The sequence below is a fragment of the Cydia pomonella genome, unplaced genomic scaffold, assembly GCF_033807575.1.
Source record: "Cydia pomonella isolate Wapato2018A unplaced genomic scaffold, ilCydPomo1 PGA_scaffold_156, whole genome shotgun sequence".
Taxonomy (NCBI): Eukaryota; Metazoa; Arthropoda; class Insecta; order Lepidoptera; family Tortricidae; genus Cydia; species Cydia pomonella.
Window position 1 is genome coordinate 61,924 of NW_026907799.1, and position 26,467 is coordinate 88,390.

The 26,467-nt window shown below is 37.4% G+C and overlaps 2 protein-coding genes across 2 annotated transcripts in view; one reads left to right on the forward strand and one right to left on the reverse strand.

The window, feature by feature from the left end:
* Positions 1–1,649: 1,649 nt before the first annotated feature.
* LOC133533334 (tubulin-specific chaperone E-like) lies at positions 1,650–10,774 on the reverse strand. Its single transcript, XM_061872302.1, has 7 exons — positions 10,309–10,774; positions 8,285–8,391; positions 6,598–6,777; positions 5,668–6,082; positions 4,638–4,769; positions 3,206–3,362; positions 1,650–2,115 (listed from the first exon to the last, which is right to left on the reverse strand). Exons 1-7 carry the CDS (start codon positions 10,654–10,656, stop codon positions 1,802–1,804), a joined length of 1,653 nt encoding a protein of 550 aa, XP_061728286.1. The 5' UTR covers positions 10,657–10,774; the 3' UTR covers positions 1,650–1,801.
* Positions 10,775–10,983: 209 nt separating this feature from the next.
* LOC133533333 (protein enabled-like) overlaps positions 10,984–26,467 on the forward strand; it is a 101,072-nt gene continuing 85,588 nt past the window's right edge. Inside the window, exon 1 of the mRNA XM_061872301.1 lies at positions 10,984–11,541. Coding sequence (XP_061728285.1) covers positions 11,537–11,541 — 5 coding nt within the window. The 5' untranslated portion in view covers positions 10,984–11,536. The remainder of the gene's footprint in view (positions 11,542–26,467) is intronic.

The window sequence follows — 26,467 nt, forward strand, 5'->3', positions numbered from 1 at the left end:
CTGTTATTTTTAACTAATATAGGTAGTATTTGTCTGAATACATATTCTTCACGAAACTATTACACCAGTATATATAAAATGTGTTTCTTTCATTGAAATATAATATGTAATGATATTAGGTTAAAAACAATAATACTAAAAAAATAAGATTCTAAACTAGGGACGAATAGGTTTAAAATTAAAAATAATAAACAATATAGAATAGGGACACCTACTTCGATTTATATATTGTATAGTTGGCTAAATATGTAATATCCACCCAGTTAGAAACAATTAAAAAAAATTGTACGCCTAACAAGTTCATCTGAAGTCAATATTCAATAGTAGACCTTGTAAGCATTGGCTCAAACTGTTTCGGATCCGTTCGGGCCGGTCTTAAGTACACGTTTAAACGGAGATACGTATCTGAGAAACGTTTCTTGGGAACGGTTCTTGGAGACGGATCCGGATCCCGACGGTTCCGTTTAAACCGTGTTCTTAGCACCGCCGGGCTTAAGAACACGGGTATCCGTTTCGGCGTGTAACACGGATACCGGGAGCCCTAGTTGACACTCTACGTATTGCTGCGTCCTTGTCGTCAATTAAAATTAAGGTGCGTCAAGTGTTTAAACCGAATGAGTTTATTAACGTTGTTGTAACTTGTAATATGCTCGTAATCCAAGGGCACGTCCGAGGTTACAGCTGTTTTCTTTATTTGTATAAGAATGTAAAGAAACAACGTCACTACTATCATCCATGAAAAATAATGTGATAAATTTTTAATGACGACATCTACATTTCAAGGTAATGTTAGCAATAAATAAAAAATAAACAAAAGCTAGATTCACTATTTTAAGCTTGAAATCTTACAAAACCAAGCCATAAAAGAGATTTGTAGGTGGCATGTAGCCGAGCGAGCGTAGTCCAGGCTTAAGTTTTTTTTATAAATCTAGATGACTGAGTTCCAAATGTTCTAACAGGAATTGTCACTATTTGCCGATCATAAAAAAAAACAACAGGGCAGGCCATGGCAGAGTGGGCGCGATATAGGCTGGGATCCATGGGTTGCGTCATGAATAACACTGCGAATACTTCGAGCGGCAATGTATCTATTTCGTACATCATAGTCACTTGTGACAGTATTGCAGTACTTATACCTTTGCTTATATTGTTGTGATTAAGTAACTAGAAATCTTTTTTGCTTCCTACATTGCCTAGTAATGACACTAATGTTAGCGTTGGTGGTATGTATAAATAAATAAATAAATATTATAGGACATTATTACACAAATTGACTAAGTCCCACAGTAAGCTCAATAAGGCTTGTGTTGAGGGTACTTAGACAACGATATATATAATATATTAATATTTATAAATACTTAAATACATAGAAAACACCCATGACTCGGGAACAAATATCCATGCTCATCACACAAATACATGCCCTTACCAGGATTTGAACCCGGGACCATCAGCTTCATAGGCAGGGTCACTACCCACTAGGCCAAACCGGTCGTCGTATGTATATAGTATGATTCTTTATCAAGACTATATGTAGATAGGGTCATAGCGAAATAGGCGTACTTATTTTTCTATGATAGGTTAGATAATCAAATCATTATAACCAACCTCTCAATCACACACTACAAGTACCTACATCAAAACAACAATAAAAATACAATAAGGATATTTATTTGTGAAAATATTAGCAATAAATACAGGTACAATTTGGACATAATGTTATTTACAAAGCTGATTTGGAAAATAAATAAATGCGCCAATAAACTTAAGGGTTGCTGTATTTAATAAAAATACTCAAATTTTATCTGAATTTAACGAGAATAATGTCTCCATTTTTCATAGAATAATAAGCCAAATCTTTCATATAGTTATCTAGGCAAATTTCGGCTCCTTTCATTTGGTCATCGAGTAGATAAAGTTTTGGTTTTCCGGTGTTGCCCTTCGCGAAAAGCCTATGTGCGAGTGTGACCAGTTTTTGAACGGCCATAGTGTTGGGGAACTTCTTTTTGAGTCGTTTTCCGGTTTCGTCTTCGAGCGTGATCTCTAGGAGCTGTGAGGTGAGGGTGGAGGATTTTGGTTGTTGTACGAGGAGGCTGTCATCTGGAATGCCATATTCTGAAAGTAAAGAAAGGAACATGAAATTTCTAGTGTGTATTGTTGATATAATCGCAAACTTAAACTAAGCTCAGGTTTTAATGCTATAAAACAATTCTGAAAGATTATTTAAATGTAGTTTTAACTACCAGAGCATAATTCATTTTTGAAAATATTTCGAGCGGCAATGTATCTATTTCGTACATCATAGTCACTTGTGACAGTTGTGAAGTCGCGACATCAAATGCGACGTTTTGAGTTAAAACAAAGTATAGTCTGTCAAACAAAGTATGTCAGTAGCAATGTACAGCAAAGTGAAGTAGGGCAACACTCAACCAGCAGTATTGCGTTGGTATTGCGCTAAGAAAAGCAGCAATGTACAGTCTAAAAATATCGATACTAACAAAGTCCCAAAAATATGTATACACGACCTTATTGCCCATATATTAAGGTGTATACATATTTTTGGCACTTAATCGTTCGCGTCTATATTTTCAGACGTGACCGTACATCGAACCAAAACATCTAATTATCATAACCTCAAATTTTACAAATATTTACGATCAACGAGCAAGATTGTATGTTGTAGGCACCTTGAATTTGCTTAAGTTCATGCACAAGCTTATTTAACCCATTCAGGGCCAGCGACTCAGCATATGGGTCATGCTCAAACAGTTCCGCAGGGCCAGTGACCACATGTGAGTCATGAATAAATTCTGATATAAACATAAACGAAACGTAATTTGACGTAATAAAGTACGTATACACTAAGTTAACAACCATTTCTATAAGGTATATTACGATAAGAAAATATAAACGCGTTTTTTAAAAAGGAAAATAGTGCCTAGAATATTCAATTTTGGTTTACTATGAGTGCAATATAGTAAATATACTGAAATTCTAGATGTATGTATCTAGAATTTCAGCAAGCAAACAGAAAAATCCATATTTCAAAGATCCCATAAATATGTATATTTTAGAGGTTATTGACATGGCTCAGGGTATGGGTCATCGTGGCCTGGCGCTACTTGCGCGTTAGTTAGTATATTAATACTGTCTCTGCCTTATAAATAAAATAAATATATTATTAAATTCTATGGAGTACGCTTACTCATAACAAGTTCCTGGAATCGGCAATGGTCTATGTCAAAAGCTGCCTGAGCATTAAGGTCTGTCTGCGCGCGTTTCCATTCTGCCCCGTAGCGTTTCATGTAGTCATACTCTGCTCCTCGGCGTAATTCGCGGGTTATTTTGGACCCGTTCAGTTCCTGAAAAAACAAACGTTTGAAGAACATTATCTCATCAAAAACCTCCTGTTAAAGTAGGTTTCCTCTTTCTAATTCGACCATATTAGTAAATTGTGATGAATTTCGTCAATTTGAGAAAGCAATGAAACAGAAGAAATGTTTGGTATTATATTTGGTTTTTGAAAGGTTCTAAATTACATTGAAACTGAGTGTGTTCTTTTTGTAGCTGGCCCCGAACGGCTAATCTTTTGTCTATTGTAAGTAAAACCGCGCGTACTACTTACCTTCATAAAAAAGTATATTGAATTACGACTCTATGGGAATTGCAATAAGATTCAAAATGAACTAATGGAAAAATACATTGCGAGGCTGTGGGCCTCTACGGTTACTGAGTGCCGGCGAGTCGAACGCTACAGAACCAGTTTTAAATGTGTCATCGGCGAAGGCGCGTCATCGGAGAGTGCACTTACACTGGTATTTTGAGAGTAGGACTAGCCCGCGCTCAGGTGCCAATTATAATTATTCTTTGCAGGTTTAACTTACAATAGACAAAGGATTAGTCGTTCGGGGCCAGCTACAAAACGAACGACTATACATTGTAATGCACATTGGGCCTTACGAGGTTAAAACTATAATAGATACCTGTAATGTGCCAATTTTCGCCATAATCAGCTGAGATCCAGTGTCATAGTCCTCGGTAGCCTGTATCGGGCTCTTCAAGAAGCAGAGCTTACGGAGGCAGTTCAGTGTGTCCAGCTCGCTTACTGATCACATCACATATGCCATAAAACTAGTATACATGTCTGTAGTGTGCCAATTTTCGCCATAATCAGCTGCGATCCAGTGTCATAGTCCTCGGTAGCCTGTATCGGGTTCTTTCAAGAAGTAGAGCTCACAAAGGCGGTTCAGCTTGTCCAGCTTGCTTACTGATCACCACATCACATATGCCATAAAACTAGTATACATACCTGTAGTGTGCTAATATTGGCCATAATTAGCTGAGATCCAGTGTCATAGTCCTCGGTAGCCTATATCGGGTTCTTCAAGAATTAGAGCTTATGAAGGCGGTTCAGCTTGTCCAGCTTGCTTACTGGTCACCACATCACATATGCCATAAAACTAGTATACATACCTGTAGTGTGCCAGTTTTCGCCATAATCAGCTGAGATCCAGTGTCATAATCCTCGGTATCCTGTATCGGGTTCTTCAAGAAGTAGAGCTTACGGAGACGGTTCAGTGTGTCGAGCTCGCTTACTGATCACCACATCACATATGCCATAAAACTAGTATACATACCTGTAGTGTGCCAATTTTTGCCATAATCAGCTGAGATCCAGTGTCATAATCCTCGGTAGCCTGTATCGGGTTCTTCAAAAAGTAGAGCTTACGGAGGCGGTTCAGTTTGTCCAGCTCGCTTACCGATCGCCACTGAAATGCATATAAGTGGCATAAGTTATGTATAGAAGTTTATGGAGCAATACACACTACTTTTATGATTCACAGATTTGGATGCCATAATTATTTAAATCCCCATTCAATCAAATACGGCTGAGAGCCATTTCAACAAATAATTATTTTGAAAAACGCATCATCCGTTTGGGAGCTACGATGGCACAGACAGATTTTTTTCATATTTAACCCTATTCCAGGCCGCATCAATATACAAGGCTTTCCCAAAAAATCCAAATCTATTCCAATTAATCCAGCTTTGATGATTCATTTGAAAACAAGTAAGATTTCCTGAAAGTGTAATCTAATTTGAACCTTACATCGGAATACTAAAGTTGAAATTCTAATGGCGCGTATGTGGTCAATAAATCGTACTATGCCTGGAAAAGGGTTAAGAGCTATGCTCTTGTCGGTGGAGCAATCTCCAACTCGTCCGATCCTCTGCCAACTCCTTAACCTTCTGGTATGACATGATCTGAACCTTTTCTTTTATTTGGTTCAAATATTTTTTTTCGGTCTTCCTCTTCTTCTCTTTCGCTCTACTTTTCCTTCTATGATGTTCTTAAGGAACAGGTCGTGTCATAGCAGCAGATACACATGTTAAACGTATAACACCCCGCTTTTGCGTCGAGGGTTAAATACCTTTACATTTAAAGTCATATTTTGAAGCAACAAATGAATACTATTTACTTATATTATATAGCATAAAGAGTCCGAGAAAATTATCTTACTCCTGTGGAGGTCTTCATAGTGCAAAAAAAACAAGAAATATAGAGAGGCTCTGACATAACCTATAGACGCGCCATTAGTTGGGCGCCACTTGCGAAAGCTAACCTAAACTTTTCCTTTGTACAATATAAAACAATATCATACTAACATCATTTATCTTGTTCCGGTTTAAAAACAGCAACTCCAAATTCTCAAACACATCCACCTTTGCATTCCCCGGATTATCATTGAACCTTATCTGCTCAATCTGACAATCATTCAAACTCAGCACCTTCAGATTCTCCAGCCAGCCTAGATTCATGACCTCATACCAAGAGTCTATCGGGTTCCCATCGAGTCTTAGAATGGTTAGTGTTCGGAGAGTCACCGTTGGTGGTGATATGGTTCTGACTATGTTGTAAGCGGCAATGATTTCTTGGATCTTCGGAGTAAGGTGGGATAGAGCGAGTATGTCGGACCAATTGTAGTCGCAGACGGAAATGTTGAGTTTTTCCAAGTTGGATAGGTTGATAGATAGCTGGTCCAGGGTTTCTTCGGGTAAGTTGATGGCCATGCGGTTTTTGCTGTAATAATGAAACACAATTTTGTACAATAATATATTTTAGTTCAACCATCCTCTCATGTTCTATAATGTTCATGTTAATGTTGTTTCATGTGCAATAAGGACCTTCTATCAGAAAAGGGTGTGGCCACATATGGCGATCTTTGGCGAAGAAATGCATCGTGAGGAAACCAGACCACCAGACAGAATTCCAATAACGCGTAGTTTCTTCTCTGGGTTTAACGGTCAGATGGCAGCTGCTTTCGTAGAAAGAGGTGCCTGCACCCTGCACCAAGTTTTGAGATTAAGTTGCCATAAAATAGACTCTGGGCTTGTTTAGGTTACATAACCACGAAAATGCCAAAAAAATTAGAATAATTACTTAAATATCAGGTAAATATCTAGTTCTCGCAGATCTGGAAACTGCGTGATCAGCTGTTTCGGCTTCACGCCAGTTGCCAAACAAGTTGCGGGCTACGTCGAGCGAGCGCGCACAGAGCGGCAACGTTGCCCGCGGACACTACTCATCTGCATTACCTGACATCCAATTCCCTCAGATCTGGCAACTGCGCGCTCAGCTGTATGACTTCGCGCCAGTTGCTAAACAAGTTGCTGGATACGTCAAGCGAGCGGGCGCGCGGGCACAGAGCGGCAACGTCGCCCGCGCGGGATACGCAGCGATCGCGGACGCACACTTCCACTAGGCGGTCGAATTTTCTGCAATATTATTTATTATCCATTGTAAATAGTTGTAAATTTTAAGTCCTACTATCCAACGTTACTTAAGAGTTTTACAATTTGTCCCGATTTGCTGTGTTTGTTCACCAAAGTTGCCCAGATTTTTTTCTGATATAATTTGCTCATAAGGTGTGATGTCTGTTTCATGGAAGCTTGTAATTTGTAAAACAAGCGGTGTTGTAAAAACAGACTGTCACACGTATTCCAAATTATAAATTACTTCTCAAGACAAGAGTGAAGAGAGGTCCTATTATAAATAAATAAATAATAAATAAAAGAATACACATTTTTTTTATGATAGAGGAGGCAAACGAGCCGACGGATCACCTGATGGTAAGCGATTACCGCCGCCCATACACCTGCAACACCAGTGGGGTTGTAAGTGCGTTGCCGGCATTTAAGATGGGAGTACGCCCTTTTCTTGAAGGTTTGAAGGTCGTATTATTACACAAATTGACTAAGTCCCACAGTAAGCTCAATAAGGATTGTGTTGTGGGTACTCAAACAATGATAAATATAATATATAAATATTTATAAGTACTTAATTACATAGAAAACACCCGTGACTCAAGAACAAATATTCGTGCTCATCACAGAAATAAATGCCTCTACCAGGATTTAAACCCGGGACCATCGGCTTCATAGGCAGGGTCACTATCCCCTCTAGGCCAGATAGGTTGTCGCATTATATGACGTATTTGTCACTGCAGGAATAAAGATTTGTTACACGATAACATGCTCTTGGTGACTAACTAATAGCAAAAGTATAATACAGTTTTAAATATACATACAAATTAGAAGGAAAAAAAGCCTAAGTGCTGACCTCAGAATACTGGCGGCGTTACCCCTTTGCACCCGCCAGACTCAGCCTCTGAGCCTTATGTGATTACCATAGACACCTATTAGACGTTCCAACACCTTTTTAATTATTTCTTTTGGTGTTGGATGGAAGCGCTTGTGGCCTAGCGGTAAGAGCGTGCGACTTGCAATCCGGAGGACGCGGGTTCAAACCCCGGCTCGTACCAATGAGTTTTTCGGAACTTATGTACGAAATATCATTTGATATTTACCAGTCGCTTTTCATTAAAGAAAAACATCGTGAGGAAACCGGACTAATCCCAACAAGGCCTAGTTTACCCTCTCGGTTGGAAGGTCAGATGGCAGCCGCTTCCGTAAAAACTAGTGCCTACGCCAAATCTTGGGATTAGTTGTCAAGCGGACCCCAGGCTCCTATGAGCCGTGGCAAAATGCCGGGACAACGCGAGGAAGAAGAGGCTGTCGGATGACCAAGGACCCATAGTTTCTATAGCAAGCGCCTAAGACTCATACTCATTCATTAAAAAAAGAGTGGTTTGGTCAAAACATCAGGTCGTGATAATAAACGCCAATGCAAAAAACTGTACTTCTTAGCAAACTTGGCTCTCCAACTCATTGACCACTGTGGAGTGGACATACAAATATACAAAGTAAAAGATAAAGATCTCACTGTTTCTGATGGATCTTCTCAAAGCCAACCATTTCAATGAAAGGAGCACCCATCTCCCTCTTCCATTCATTGATTACTGTGCGCCGATGAGCTGCCACTGTCTCATCCTGAAAATAATGTTTTTTTTTTATCTGTATATGTAAAATTTAATTTTAAGGTATTGTCTATGGTTACTATGATTGTTGACATCTTGCGGCATACAGTAGAATTTATTATTATTTGCGCGACAGAGATGGAAATACAGTAGGTACAAGAGTTTAACAACAACTAACTTTGTACTGTATTTCCATCTTTGTCGCACAAGTAATGAAAGAATTAAACAAATTTAAAGGCAAGGTCACATTCAAGAAGTTTGCCGGCACCTGTACATCGTACTACCGGACGACGTACTAAGCGAACCAACAATTTTAATTTTGTTTTTTAAATTTAATTATCATGTAATATTGTTTTTAATATGGAAAACAGAGTGTGTAATGCATGGAAAAATACTGATCATGGAAAGAGATTATGAAAAATCCAGATATCCCACTAAAATGCAAAAGTAAACCGTTTAACTCTTGCATCCTCCCTAGCATGAATGGTTGCCAAACGTGGGCCTTAACTTTAAAACAAAAAAAATAGGAAATCACTAGCCCCCTTATTCATAAACGTGTACTAAAGTTACGATGCCGCTGATCATTGTTTGTCCCTTTCCATCATACCAATACATCGGAAAGGGACAAACAATGATCAGCGGCATCGTAAATTTAGTACACGTTTATGAATAAGGGGGTAGAAGTATGCCAACAGGACATAGAGAGAAGTATTCTCAACATCAAAAAGATAGACAAAATAAGACCATAAGAAAAAACATAAAATTAATGGATGTATCCTAGTAACAAATAACCTTAAATGGAATAGAACCAGGACAGGAATTGTTACAACCTAGTACCCCAAAGATGGGAAAAGGAAAAGAGGCAGACCTTGCCGCAGATTGAAGAAGAGGAAACAGCGAAACATATTCTCCTAGACTGTAAACAGGTAGAACTATGCAGGAACAAATACCTAGGGACTCCGTGCACACTAAAGGAGGTAGTAGCAACCTGATGACACTGCTAGGTTTTGTGGAGGAGGTAAGGAGGCTAGAGTAGTGCTACCTCCTTTTCATTTAAAATAGGCACAACGGTTGTCGATTTGCAGAAAATGCATGCATGAAACATATGACATAATTAAGGAACCGTAAACTTTCACCTGTTAATTTTTATCTAGAATTATGTATAACTAGCATAATTTCAAATGTACCTGTGTGACCTGTAAAATATTTTTTTTACCAATAAAGAAACTGAAACATCATCATGCTCAGTCAAATTCGCAATATTATGAGCGTTTCAACCACTCAAAATTCTTCAACATTTTAATAAAATAATGTGAAGGTTTATAAAAATATTATTATAAAAATTAAAAAAAAAAATTACACATGAAGCTAATTGGTTCCCATCACGGTCTGTACTTGAGTACTTACATTACACAAGCAAATGTAAAGCATAACACAAAATAGATTGGCTGTCCGGATCCGGACCGCGGTCCACCATTTGGTGACCCCTGCTCTAGTTCATACAAAGCCATATATGGCAGTTATAATATTCAACTCTATTAAATTTAAACATACATTTTTATGACACACTCGAGGGTTAAAAATAGGCATATTGCTGTACAGTTCTTAATACTTTTAATCACATGTAAATAAACTAGTTTATAAGGTAATTTGTAGCAACTGTAATACTACACTGTCTACACTGTAACGGGAGTGTCCAAGTTATACTTAAGTAAGAATACTGCCAATACAAAATATGTCTCCTTTACCAGTTTTGACCCATTTTTACCATATTATTGTATTGCTGTGTTTACCTTGAGTTCATGACTAAGCTAAGGCACTTATACTTACTTGTGTGGGTGGATGACCTAATTTATTAACTTTGACTCAATAAAAACAATTTTTTACAGAGTCAAAATTTAAAAAAACGAATAGAACACTTGCTGCGTACCTCTCGATCTCCGTAATACTTCTTGATAGCATCAGCACAAGTAATACTTGGTGCAATTTTGTTTGGCCGTATAAAAGACCCAGCGCCTGGCTTCGAGGTTTTAAAATATTGAATATCATCCAAAGATCCGTCATGCTTTCCTCTCGCAGGATCATCCCATTCCACTCCGTACCAAATTCCTTTGTATCCTTGCACTTCTCCGATATATTTTACTGTGGCGAAGTCGTCATTACACTTCACACGACTGCCGATTCTCACTTGTGACTCGCCTTCCTCGGTACCATTCCGGCTATCCATGGTACCGTTGCAAAATTTTGGTATCAAATTAACAGGCATTGCGCCCACCATTCTCTTGAAATTTTCGAAAAAGGAACTTTTTATGAAAAGAGAAACAGGCTGAATTTTCTCCGAAAACAAACTGTCAGGAATGTTTGCTGCTGTCACAGGTAACAATGGGTGTTGCCGTTGCCGTTCTAAAGTCCAAAATGTGATAATTTAATTTTTATATAAATACTCATTTATAATGGTATTCTCATATAGAATCCATAAAATTATTTTTATTGGTACTAGTTTTTGAATTTTTAAGTTTTATTGGGTTGTAAACTTAGAATACAAAATTGCCAGTGCAAATATTCGTGACTCATTTAACTACATTCTTAAAGTTCGCCGATAGATGGCATTAGTTGTGTCATTTCAGAAATATGGAATACGGTTCACAGTTAGGCGATTGGTCCTTGTACTGTCGTCTATTATACGCCCAAGAATGGTAGTCGCACCGCATAAGGACGAAAGTTCGGATGACAGGTCCGAACCGTACGTAAAAGCTAAAGCTCACAACCTTTTTTGCTCGGGAATGTATCAGTAAAGTTCAAAGTTTAGTCCTTTTGCAGGCAAAACTCAGTGACGTACCCTAGTTCGGACCGAGTTTGCACCGGCAGTCGCCGGTTCAATGATCCATTTATTTTTATTCCTTCGTCGTGTCGGTACGGTATTAGCGTCCTCTCGCTCTCCTCTTTCCGAAATGGGGATCGGGGACGGGACGTAAAAGTAAAAAATTACTTTTTGTCAAAAATGGCTACCGAATGTAGTGTCCCGGACGTGTGCATTAGTCGATAATAGAGAAATGTTCTGTTGTGCCTGTGGAAATATGCAGTTTTTAAGTGAACAATTGTTGCGTGCTGTGCATTAGTGTACACGGATTGGTCCCTACAAAGGATCGAGCGTCAAAATGAGGTACGTAGAGTTCATCGCTCGAGCTTTCCTGAGCAAAACAAATAAATAATTACACAGTTAGCCAAGCAGGCGTGGTACTATTTTTAAACAGCGATAATTTACTGCATCGATGAGCTTTTGATCGGTGTCCGTGTATGTACGAGCGATATAAAGAAACGTAAACACGGGCGTGTGGACGTCACGGGTGATCGATTATTTGATTACGAACGTAAATTTAGCATTTTATGAATGACAACACATCGAAGGCTGTAGTAAAATTGCAGTGCGAAGCCTCTGCTACACGAACGTAATATTTAAATCAACACCCGCGAATGTTATCGATTTTTCTTTGCGTATTCATTTCGGCCCCACACGATGTTTTGTGGCAGTTCTTCGGTTACCCTTATTTGAAAATAGAATTCAGAGCTGACCTTGTGGTAGGTTTAGAAGTAATTTATTATATAAATTGGGGCTTTTTCAGTACTCTATGTGGGGTAGGTGTGTAATAATTCCTATCATTGGGGTGGCATGGGGTGTCCCTAGGGGAGGACTTTTAATATTGTTAGTGCAAGTGACTAATAAATACACCCTACCCTAATTTCGCGATTAGAATAATCTAGAACGATATTGGACTATTTATTCTTGGTGATTCATATACATATTAATCATATAGATAAAAGCCACTATCTAGTTCAGAAGTTATTAATTACATTTGTGTAGTAGCACACTAAAAAAATGGTTTAAATAATATCAATGAATCACTAAATATGAACTTTAGTCCCTAAAAAAGTTAGCCACTATACTTGTATAAGAAATTTGCTCCAATTCTTGTGGCTACATTAAATACATTTGGTTATAATAACTCAAATATAAATGAATGCCACTTATGTGCTAAATATACTCATGCTTGCTATGCTAGCTGCTGTCTAAAGAATAACATCAAGGGGGTATAATTTTTTATCAAATAGCACTTGAGTTAGAATGTTTTTATTATTTTTTATCATGCATTTAGTGCTAGTACCTACCCCTATTAATTATATACTTCTAGATTTGTTATAAATATTAATAACATATTTTTTTTTATTAATATCTGGAACATAAACCAATGTAACATATCTAGATACAAAACATACCATGCAATAAATGCTAAACATTTACCTTCATAACGAATGCCAAAAAAATAATCCTAAAGATAACACTAGTCTTATTTGCATCACACCATTAAAAAAGTCAATTATCTTATCAGATAAAGTGTGAAAACTCATAACCCTGTTGTCTTCAGTTGGTTGAAACTTTTAACTGTAATTAAAACAGCACCTGGCTTGAACCACCTGTCCTTACTGGTTTAGAGAAAAAAGTATGAAGCTTAACATCTGCTGACCTTCAAGACATCAGTGTTGTTCTCGAATTAAGTTATGATAGAAACTTTCATTACTAAAGTTTTTAATAGCATTATTTATTTATTTCAACTTTACTACACATAAAAAAGGATTCAGAAGTTGAATTAACTGTCATGAAGATTTATGAAAGTTAGGAATTTATTTATTAATTGTTTTATATTTGATATGATTTACCAAACAATCAAAACAATTACTAGCTACTAATTTTTAGTGACAAATGTGGTCATTCTACAAAAATCTCATTCCCCTGGCCATACCTACTTGCAAATTCCTAGGAGATGCCACTTAATTAGTATCTCATTTTTGATGACTGACCTGTGCCAAGTCCATCTACAACCATAACTGCGGAATGGTATCTTCTGGGAATTTGGGAATAGGTATAGCCAGGGGAATGAGATTGCTGTAGAATGCTCCATCTATGAACTTATAATAAACAGTAATCAAAGCATAAATTGGCCCCAATGTCAACCACACTTACCCATATTGACATTACTTGAAACTATACAACCTGACTTTAACCTACATTATTTGATCATGTAACGTTTTCATCTACCCTCAACTGGCAAAAGGAGTAACCAAAATCTACCCTCAAATGGCTTTGAGGGTAGATTTTGGTTACTTTTATTTAAATACCTAAAGATACAGAGTATAAGCAATAGTTACCAATTTGTGTGGTTTTATTATTTGTACCATTTTCAACTAAAAGATTTTTGATTGTCAATAAAGCGGTACTACTAGCTTTAAAATTTAATTGGAAATAATAATTTATTTTAATTCAAAACGTCACAATCACAATTTTAGATGTACCAACAATTTATAAATATAAAGAACTTCAATCAGTTAAAGCTGCAAAGAATGCAGTGTAGCAATTAATTTTCCTGTCTAGAATTAATCTATAATTATATCTTCTAGAAGTCATAAAATTGCTAATATTCCTACTAAATGAGGACATGCCTGTGATTTCCTAATCTACTCGTATAATTATATCCTTTACACCAGTTATTGACCAAGTGAAAGTTAAGGCGTCTTTTAAACTTGTGAAAGAATCTTTCATCTGTCCAGTCCAGACACATGAAAGAATGTTTTCCTCTACAGGTCACATTTTTCAACCGATTCTCGTGATACTTGGTGAGCAGATTATATAATTATATATAAAAAAAAATTACTATTCAGTTTTTGGAAGTATATTTTATAAATAATCAGAAATAAATCATAAATCATTTATTTCATGGTAAAACTTAATTTACATACAGTAGTAATTTATTTCAAAATGACGGTGCTATGGCCATGGAGGTTTGCAAGGTCTAATTATAGGCTTAATAATAAGGGCTAAAGATAAAGATAGTTTATTATTCAAGTAGGCATATTACAATGCGCTTATGAACGTCAAATAAAGCTACACCGGCTCTAACCCTACAACTCTGACCCGAGAAGTATTCCAGGGTACCAGATACTTTTGGCGCATTGTTTCATCCGCTACTAATGCTCACTATGCCTATTGTATATTATGACGGGAGCATTTTAGTACGTTTACAAGCTGGTCGTTACAATTACCAACTTCCCCTCTAATTTAGGAAGGACGTGTAATTTGTGACAATTAACATTGTTTTACATATGCTGGCGGTTCTTGCGCCCGTATGCTATTTGTGGTAATAGTGGCTACTAATAGGCTATTCTACATTCTTTCGGTGTATTCCCATCTGTACCCGGTGGGAACATGTGGGAATAGTTTCATTTCCATCTGTCCCCGCCTGGCACAAATGGGAAGGATCTATTTCCACCTGTGGCCGGTAGGGACAAATGGGAATGAATCCTTCCCATTGTGACCGTCTCGGTTTCTTCCTGTCTTTGTTATTATACAAATGTCGGTTTTGATAGTTGCTATATTGAAGTTTTTTTTTTAATTTATTTATATCACAACAAATTACACAAAGAACTTAAAACTAAGATACACCACTGAAACTTGTTAAAAGAAGTTTATGCGTGGTGCAAATGCATCACTCCGCTCAACTGCATGCTCAATGTGTAGTAAATAAGTAAGTACAATTAAGGAAGGTGTACTTATATAGGTAAACAAACGTATAGCAGGTAACACTCGCCATCACACATTCCCGTCCGTTATGTAAGATGAAATTTCTTGAATGCATTTTTACAAGTATTTTTTAGTTAAAATTCCCCACCGGGAACAGATGGGAATACACAATTTTTTCAATTTTATAAAATGTTCGTGTAGCTTCGATAGCCAACTGGTATATTTATTTCCTGGAAATAATATCACTATATGCAAAGAAAAATTGTTTAAAATTTAAACGATTAAGAGGAAAGTGGACGAATCTCCATACAATTACAAAGTAGTCGTCATTTTCCTCCCTGGATATTGACATTATGGATAATATTTTTACACAATTTGATGTATTTTAATCATAGCTATACCAGTCTCATTTTTTTTCGTTTTTTTTTAATAATAGTTAGGAGCGAAAAACAGGTCTCATACAAATTTTTTAAAGCTCCTAAATTTGATAATAATATTAAAATCAATAAAATTCAAACGGTCAGGCATATGCTATGATTAAAATACATCAAATTCTGTCAAAATAAAAAATCAATATTGTTAATATCATAATTATAGTATAATAATATATAATACAATTGACTAAAATATAGTAATATCGACTTTGACACTTGCAGCCGCATACTTACTAAGTACCTAGAAATCTTCAAACTCTTAACTCATATGTAAACCTAAGACTACAACTTCTGATGATTTCATTTCACTTATTAATTCATTCATTCATTCATGATGCATTTCACCTAATTCGATAAACGCTAGAACTATGAATACTATAATACGACGTTACGCAACTGACACATAATGGTTGCCGTAACAATGACATCCGCGGAGGTACAGGTGAGCGCGAAATGCATAACAATGTAAAATATTTTTTCCATGATTTGATTTCCATGGTTGAGAGCCTGTCTCAACTCTCGGCCCCGTATTTGATATTTATTACTACTGTAAGATATAACTTCTATAAGATTATTTAGAAATCAAAATTTAGTTTGTCATTGTTGGCAAATTTGAAGGTGAAGATGATAGGACCCAGTGGAGTATATTTAAAACTGTGGTGGGTGTTGTTGTGTGTCATTTAGGGGGGGTCGCGTATTTCAAGCTGGCGTGTATGTTGTTGTGTGAAGGGGTGTCACTAATGGGGGTTGCAAAGGTTCAAAAAGAGTGTCACGGGCGCGAAGATTCAATATTAATCAAAACAATATATATACAGGTTACAAACAGCTGAAACGGCGTAGACAAAGGTGTTGCGATTTTTTAAGCATACTGGGAAAAGCGTGGTGAAAAGATTGGAAAAAACTGGTCTCTAATAAAAGTCATCTCATCAGAGAAATTCCACCCAAAAGTGTGACCAACTAAACTGTAAGCACTTGTGAACGCGACGACGCTAAGGCGACGTAGGCAGAATATTATCTCGTTGCCGCTCCAGTTCCTAGCATAGTTTATAGATGACACCTCCGCTAAATGCCTGGAAAATTGCAATCCTCTGGCCTGCATTGTTGCTACATTATAACATTGTTAACAAGCATGTTAGGGCTTTTGTTTCATCTGCATGCCTCAGTAACAAGTCAATAACAAAGAATATCACTGGTGGCCCTTTGTGACATTTTTTTATGGCGTCTTATAGAAACTAATTAATTTCGTGCTTTTGGGTTACCTATCGAAACATTATTTGTCCGATGTTCCATTTACCAAACTTTCATTTCACCGAAAACCGTTTTTTTTAACCGTTGCTTTTTTAGAAGTCTCACCTATCTCACATATCTTACCTAACCTATTAACTTCTATGTATTAGAATGCCTTATCAGAAATTTTAAAAAATTAACGGTTTCCGACAAAACAACTTCGGGCAAATGAAACATCGGACATCAGGATATCATTTTTTTACCATATAATACCCGTGGTTTGGGTTTCCGTAGTATGGTTGCGTCATGAATGTCACTTTCTTAGCCATTTTACGATGAGTGAGATGAGATGAGTGCTCTGATGGTGCTATACTAAGCCAATAAGCGGCAATTCAAATTGAAATTGAATGCAAACGTTATCTTAATATTATATTTTCAAACTCATTTGCTTTGAGCTCTATTGGCCTAATGAGGGCAGACCACGAAATGAGCTTACGAAAAACTTATCTGCTTTGTACAGTTAGCTGCAGAGAAGAGGTACCCCTCTGCATAGAATTTTGTATGCAAAGGTTCTAAGCTGTATTACTGACTGTACATGACAAACCAATGAAAACACAATCTATAATCGTCTCAATAAATCTATAAATATTAATCATGTAACATTAACTTACACTCGCACATGCAAATCTAAAACAAATGTCTATTATGCGGCGTTGATCGCCGGATATCATAGCCAAATGCCAAAGGAAGCCAATTGTTCAGGCCAAATTAGGAAAGGTATTAGCCATCGTGCCTATAATGTGCAATCGCTGCAATCTGACTCTATTCGACTCATCGTGATATGGTTAGCTGAAGAATGCTGTTTAGGCTTCCTCGATTCTGTAGCGCCTCTGGGATGTTTGCCGATAATTCCGATGCCGGTGTAGAGGACTTTTATGCTAAAGTGAGGAAGAAGACGGCATCTGTGGTGAGGCGGATGAGGGGGAGCGCAAACAGCATCCCGAGAATGATAGCAGAGAGGTTGGATTCGGATATTCTCCGCCGATATACCGACCTTCATATCATACGACCTGAGAAATAGGTATTTATTGGGAGCGTGCACGACTGTCACGCAACCTAGTGTCCGCAAGTCTAGGGGAAAACGTCAATTCACTACATTTTATAAAACTACTCCAAAACTAAAAACTACTGAACGGATTTTCATACGACTTTCATCTATCAATAGAGTGATTCTTGAGGAAGGCTTAAGTATATAACTTGTTAAGGTTTTGTGTAAATTGTTTGAAATATAACGATGTTGTCGGAAAAAATCACGCTGGCTAGGAGCTTTAATCGAAAACGCTGCCTAATCCGTTTGAGCTATAACGACACAGTGTATGGTGGGGTTGTTTCTCAATTTTCTCATTCATAGGTCTACAAAAAAGTCCGCGATGTTATATGTCTTATCTTTTAAGGATAACTTACTATATATATTCGTAACTTCTAGAAAAAGATCACGTAATATGTGGCATTTGCAAAGCTTTTTACATGGATACATTATTAACAATTATCAAAATAAATATGTTAGTTATATTAAGCATTTCATACAGCTTACAATGGTCCCTTACACCATACAATTTAAATGAATATTTCAGGAGTAATCGTAAATCAAAGTTTCATTTCGAGCCATGTAATTGTACGAAATGTTAAAAACGCTATCCGCAGTTAGTTTAAATTTTTACCACCTTATGCGCTGGGATCGCTTTACTTACCCCCACCATGCACTTCGCACGGTCCCAATATAAGACCTGTAATATAAGATAGTTTACTAATGTAGTTTTATAAGTGTCTTGTAACTAACAATCTGTGGATAGGAGGAATCTGAAAATAAATAATTTTTATTTTTTTATTAAGAGGGAAGTATACCACGTGTCCGTACAAGAAGAGAAAACGTTTTTCCACTTCTAAATATTTTCTATTCTCCCTGATTTTTAAGTATATTATTGACACAATAAAAATCTAGGTTAATAGGTTTCCTTTTTTTCTAAATTTGCAAAAAAAAAGAAATATAATAAAAGCGGAATTTATACACCTGGAATATATTATGCTGAAGCGATCAACATCAAAATCAAAGTGATTTGTTAAGATTTGGTTAGTGGAAACCTGGAAACCGTTTTCTCCAGAAATGGAATTTCACAGAAAAATGACCGTTACTTTGTTAGATTCAAAAAGCTATTCTTCCCTCTTAAAGTCTTTCGGTATAAATTTAAGGAATTAAGTTGCCTTAAATACCTAATCAGCACAGCTATTCGACACGTATTAAGATATTGTTTTATACATAGTTACTATGTACCTATCTACAAAATTGGTATCGCTTTTATAGTAGCTGTGCTTGCGGCTTGGCCATTTGCATTTTGGTCTGTGTCGATTAGCCCTCTGCCCAGTTTTAGGGATTCCCTTCTCTTCCCAAAAATAAGGTACAGTCAAGGTATTAAAAAACGACACGGACAAAGTGCCCAAAAATATGTATACACGACCTTATTGCCTATACATTAAAGTAGTGTGTACATATTTTTGGCACGTTGTCCGTGTCGATATTTAATACCGTGACTGTACCTGTTTTGCTCAAAATAAGTTGAGTAGTCTACTCGTACAAGTAATACCGGTGGCTCTGTGAGATGTAGATAGACTACGCGAACTCCGACGGCTCCGCCATTTTGCAAATTTTCCAAAAACTGAATCGACAATAATTTATACCAATATCGAAATGCGCCCTGTAGAGGGGAAGAACAGGACAGCCGTACATAAGCATTTTTTACTCACGCTGAAACGGAGCTCGCTCTAGCTCGGTTAATGATAGTAGGGACTCGTGTGTATTTTTCTTTGGAGCCTTCGCAACTAGTCGGTATCTGTAGCCATCTTTCTCTGGCCAAATGTAAAATGTAACGCAATAAACGATTGCAAAACTGGTCTATCTTAATTTCCAAAAGTATCTACTCGTATACGGCCACAATGTCGAAGGCATGGCCTTAACGTACATATATGGTATGTATATACTTATATGACGACAAAATTTTAGATAAGTAAACAATATAGGTACATATTCATAAGTGAAAAAAATAATGCTATTATTTTTAAATTAGGCTCCAAAACATTGCCAGCGCTATAGGTCTAGTAGGCGAGAATATAGTCAGGCTATTTTTTGTTCAAACCTGTAGTTCTTTGGGCGATTGCAACCAACAGCCACTATGGCTAAATGTAACAATGAGCGATTGCAAAACTGGTCTATCCATTTCCAACTGCATCTCGTACCTATACGGCTATGTCGAAAGTTCTTACTGCTCTCATTGTTAATATGATTGATGGTGATGTGCCAACCGGCCGCCTCATCAGGCTCGTGAGAGGTACCATCGTAGTGACCATTTCTAAACCTTATTGCAAGGATATAAGGTCCATCGATGGTTAGTTACGTGTTGTTAGTACTTGGGGCTATTATTGCCAACAGCCAGCCAGTCTAACACCCGTAGTACCATCGTTCTGTTTCCCTTTACTAAAAACCTATAAGATAAGTATTTATTTGTTTATAATTTTTTTTTACTCCTCGCTAACTTTAGCAAGGTGGATTCTGCCAATGTCACTTGTGCGGACTTTTGACTTCTGAGTAGACAATGTTCGGTAAAATTTTGATTTTTAAATTATTATTTTCCTTTTATAAAAATATGTATTGTAAAATGTCTAGCCTAAGACTGAAAATAAAAAAAATCTTAAAAACATTTGACACAAACCATTTAATTTTCAATTTTCAATTTATTTATTTCAGATTTTTTACATCTCATGGATAAGTAGAAATCATTCTAAGATTTTTAAGTTTTAAAACTTTTAATACACATTTTTAAACTTGAAACGTATGTCTTACACTGAGTATAATCACGCATGTGTATTATTATATACAAAGTACATTTACAATGCAATGTTAATTAATCCTATTAATTACGAATAATCATTTATGCTTAATTAATCGAAACTATTATTACCAATGACTCAATGTTTACCACCGGAACGGAACGCCGTGACTAAGTTACCGAGATTCATCCAAATAAACGAACAAACTAACAGAACACCCGAATAGGGATTGCAAACCGGATTGATTTTCAATCCGGCCGGATCCGGCCGGATTTTGAACATAATCCGGCCGGATCCGGCCGGACCGGATCCGGTTTGGTGTAGGGATATTAAAGTTAATTAAATGACACATTTTTTTAGTTTTTTGCGTAATACGTATTCCTAAATCTATAATTTGAAGTTAATAAATAACTTCTTAACAATAAAATAGAACTTGGTAGTAAAAAGTGTCATAACGTCAATATCACTTTAAATCCAAAATTTGAAATCGGTAATTTATTATATTTAACCATTCGCAAGTGCTCAAACTTCGTTTACAATTATAAATTTGATTAGTTTCCAAAGCCCGATGATGGGATGTGGGGTGGGAATTGGAGCTCCTTGAAAGGGCAAGTTTTCGTAACTGTTCTTTGATTGAATTCATTGTAGAGTCTGTATTGGGCCCCATACATTCCACGGCTCTTCTCTTTCCGCACAGACTCTAAAGTTGACATCCATTCTAGCATAGAGAAATAAGAAATACATAGAGTGCTCACTCCATACATCAGTTTTGGTACCAAAACGCTTATTATTTTCGTAGACGACATCCAGCATCGAGTAGCGGAACTCTCAGTACTAGCGGAACTCTATTTTCAACTCCTACGCTTACTCTGGTTATAATATTAGCTGAAAATCGTTGAGCATTAGACTTTTTGTTTGCCGCGATTTCTATTGTCGAGTAGCAGTACTGAGAGATCCGCTACGTGACGCTAGATGTAAATTACGAAAATAATAGTATTAGTGTTTTGGTAACAAAACCGTTGTATGGAGTGAGCACTCTTGGTCTTCTTTTTGATTCTAGTAACAAAAGAAGATATTTTACTTTTAGCCAATTATGATATTAAATGCGCTCTAATATTACCTTGCTCTAATTTTTTTGTCCGAGAAAGTAGTAGACTGTATGACTTAAAAAAAAAAAAAAATAATAAATAACTTTTTTTTAATTTATAGAATAGTATATTGGTCAAATTATAATGAACAACACACGACACGACGATCTCATGCGAAAAATAATAGAATGTAGGATTGAAAACCATCGCGGAAAGGGACTCCGTAAGAAAAGTTACATAGATCAAATAAAAAAATTGGCTAGACGTAGAGTAGCATGTACCAGGAGATGAAGGAAATTGCATAAGATTGGATGAAATTGTAAAGACAAAAGATTCTCTCTTAAATTTGAATAGAAAAGAATCTATATTTCATCATATATATACATATATCGGAGAAAACTAAAGATTATCAATATTATCATATATTCATTCACACATCTTGATCCAACTGTAGTCGGTTGCCCAACTGTAGTTGGTTGAGTACCGCCGACTTAAACCTGATGCTCATTTGTTTACTTTTAATCTCCTATCACAACATTATGACACGACATTAACCTTCTCTTTAGCATAAATTACAAATGCCTTCCATGGCATCTCCATCCGTTAATTTTTCCTTCTATTACAGTATTTATGTAATCGTCAAATCGTGCCACCAACATGAAAGAAGAAGAAATCCTCTTCTGTTCCTAGTCATTGTCATAATAAATATATTTTTATCTTACTAAATTTAAACGTTTTCATTCGTTTTTTGTTCTTTTCAACTTCATACCACGCATCCGTCGCCTGTTCCTCATCTGAAACGCACAGCGCGTGCTGTATTTAGGCGTTTTTTTATTTTACCGGATCCGGTCCGGATCCGGTGATTTTTACCGGATCCGGTAGCTCCTGAAAAGTGCCGGATCCGGCCGGATTACCGGATCCGCCGGACCGGATTGCAATCCCTACACCCGAACGAGAAACGTGACTCAGGGTTATCGAAATTTGAAGATCGGCTATCTCACATCTCTATCGCTCTTCCATTGGAGTGTCAGGGACGGAATATACGGATTACGATTTTCATATTCTGCGGTTACTTCATTATAGCTATTCATAGCGTTTCAAAACTATTATATCCAACTTAGTTGCAATTTCACAAGAAATAAGTCCTCTGGGGCCTGCCGCGAAACGAATTTTTGGTGTACGTGGTAGAACCTCGATATACTGCAACATGAAGATCCGTAAAGAAAGTTGTATCGGTTATCGAAGATCTCATCTTATTGGAAATAGTTCAGGAATTGGTACTGTATATAATTCTGTGAGCTTTTGCATGCTTTGATATATAGTTCAAAGCAACATTCATACAGTCAGTGGCGATTTTTAAGAGTTTTAAGCTGACTGTCAATGACGACGCTTAAAAAAATCGTTGACAAGCTTAATCTAATTTGTATTTCCTTTGCTTTGTGTACTGTAGGTAATTTTCTCAGCTGTTAGAAATACAAGCAACCTGATGAGTTCAATGTGCCTACGCTCTACTGCTGGCTCTACCGTATAACTATGTCATAATTAATTAAGAACTTACAGGAAAGCTGCTGAGTGTTGGGAGATTTCTATAACGGATTAACGGAACACTACAATGGTCAAACTTTTTGCCGTTTTAAATAGTGTTAGCCGGGTTTCTGAACGTGCCGTAGCTGACAGAAAATAAACAATTTACCAAAGTGCTTTTACTGTTATTACTAAGTCTAGGAACTTAAAAACACACAGATTTAACAGTTTTAACTAAACATCAGTGGACACTTGGACAGTTAAAGCCCCTGTTAAATATTTGCAAAAAAATTGGGCACAAGTATGGACACTGTGAATCTCATCTCGCTTAGTGTGGTAGAGCACAGCACACCGGATGTCAATCCAGATCTAAAGCAGAGCCCAACTAGGGAAGTACCTCAGCCACCTTACAGAAAACCGCAGCCAAATAACACTAGACCCTACTCATAGTGTTGTGTTCCTGCCGGTGTGTAAGGTTGCCAGAGCTCAACGAGGTTGCGGGGGTGTTAGGGTCGGCAACGCACATGTGATACCTCTGGAGTTGCAGGCGTCCAGAGGCTACGTACTGGCTTACCATCAGGCGGGCCGTGTGCTTGTGTGCTACCGACGTAGTATAAAAAAAAATAACGAATTGCTAGTTAGACTCGAATGCATATAGCTATGTACATAGTATAAGCTTCATACTTGACGTAGGCATTTTGGCATGAAAACTTAGCGTGGTCCGATTCTAACATAGTGGAATTAGTGGACGATGGTATAAAATATCCTTACCACCAAGCCCCAGAAAAGTCGGCATGGCTAAACTAAATTAACACCAAGTATAGCAAAAAAGGCCCAAGCTAGACACACTTAACTTATACGGTTATCTTTAACGACTCTCATCTGCAGATAAGTCGGGAGTTATCAGAGACAGATCTTTTAATTACCTGGTTACATGGTGCGCGAACACGCTTGGGCAATTTTTGTACCATACACTTGGGATTGGGATGGTCCAAGTCATGGTCGATTGGTCGCCATGACACACGAGGGATTTAAGAGCGTTTGATAAGCTGGTCTTTAAAAGATGATATCTTGGTTCCCAAATAAAAACCCTTGAAAAAACCCAAATACTATTCTCTTCCTAAAAATCTATCCGCTTGCTCTCTTGTCTTAAGCGAAGTTTAGATTAGCAAGAACTTGCATGCAATTTTCATTACATTGTGGTGTCTGATGAAACTTTTGAATACAGTTTACCTTAGCAGTCGGTAATGTAACTTAAATTGCATGCAAATTCTTGCTAGTCTACGCCTCACTTTATACCACTACATCGAAACTCGCAACTCTCCTAACCTAAAGGGTCTCACCAAATCTATCGCGGAATCGGTAAAAGCCGTTAGAAAAAAGCTATATGTCCCCGCAATAAGAGCTGAAAGTGCGTCGTTCGTCTCGGATTGGCTCGGCCGACGCCTGCCGACGCGTCGACGTCTTTTTCGTTCCTATTTCGTAGATATAAAGCTTTTTTCTATCGGCTATTGCCGATTCCGCGTCGATAGACGAAAGGAGACCCTGCGCAACCGTCTATCGAACTTTTTTAAAGCTGGTTGGGACTTCATCTAGCTAGGTAAACTTATCTACTCTATGCCGTGGTATTCACAAGCACTGTTGTATATTACACTCTGGCTTGGAGACATTCAACTCCCATGCTCCGCTGCAACGTGACGAAGCCTTCACTATTCCGCCCGCCTGACTGACCGCTTGCTCTCGTGTCTTAGGCCACAAAATTTACAGTTAGAGTCCGTGACCACGCCGCATCATTTAGTAGACTCATCCATTGACATAATGATTATAGAGATCATTTACCGAGTGCACCCGAACTAAGCTAGTAATCATTTATATTTGTCAAGATACGTAATCTCGTGTGTATTGGCCTTAAATCTGCAACTCTTAACTAAGAGGCTCCATACATGGTACAATTCATCTTTACAATCCGTCGATACAGATCGATCGAAACGATTGATAGTGTATATAACGAAGATAATTTACTTACTCGAAGCGCTGGTGGCCTAGCGGTAAGAGCCTGCGACTTTCAATCCGGAGGTCGCGGGTTCAAACCCCGGCTGGTACCAATGAGTTTTTCGAAACCTATGTATGATATTCATTTGATATTTACCAGTCGCTTTTCGGGGAAGGAAAACATTGTGAGGAAACTGGACTAATCCCAATAAGGCCTAGTTTATCCTCTGGGTTGAAAGGTCAGATGGCAGTCGCTTTCGTAAAAACTAGTGCCTACGCCAATTATAAGGGATTAGTTGTCAAGCGGACCCCAGGCTCCCATGAGCCGTGGCAAAATGCCGGGACAACGCGAGGAAGAAGGAGATTTACTCAATCGAAGACGATATCGGAAATCGCAACAAAAACCCGTTCATTCAATCATAAATATCGTAACGATGACGACATTGTGTGGCTCTTTGCGATGAACGATTAGATTTTTATCTCATTCATATGCAGGCGCTTGTAGCGACCCATTGCTACGGAGCAATACACGTGTATTGACTGGCATTTTCGAAGCGACCGATCGTCACGATTTTCGTGAGGCTGATCGAAACGATTAATCGTATGGAGCCCCTAAACTAAGTAACGAAAACAATAGCCGATCAAATAAAATATATATTAAATTGCGTTCGCCGTAGAAACCGGTAATATCATACTTATATATATATATATATTATTAAGGTGTAAATGTTTATTCAATCACCCAAACGCACGAAGACGCAGATACCTAGTTAGTTTTCGGGATTAAACAGGAACCTTTTTATTGCTTGGATTATTCCTCGCGGGGGTGAGGCATTTAATATGAACGACAAGCAAGTCTTATAGCCTGACTCGAATATAGCATCTCATTTAAATGCAGTTAATAATACGAGTAGCGTAGCGTCATAAGATGGGGGGTGAGACGCCTCGGTATGAATCATACATCCGTATTCGTACGATAATTGTACAGTCGCCACCGGATATATCAAAGCGGTCAAGGTGCTCACAAATATCTGATCATGTAGTCTATTGTATAGGCGAAAGAACATGTCTAGTCAATTTAGTAACATTTTGAGTAAGCGCGTTTTGAACATTTGTTACCCGTCTTAACGATGTTCAAAATGTACGTTGATTCCGTGATCAATTTTTTTAATGTAATGTTGTGTTAATATATTATACGGTAGTCACAGAAGATGTAAGTAGTTCATTAAGAGCTCTGCATTTTGAGATTAAAATCTGATTTTCAGAAAAAAGTGACTAGGCATGTTCTTTCCGTGTTGTATAGTATCTCAAACCGACGCAGCGCAACGCTAAAACGCTCATTGCATTTATGCAGATTGAGCTTATTTA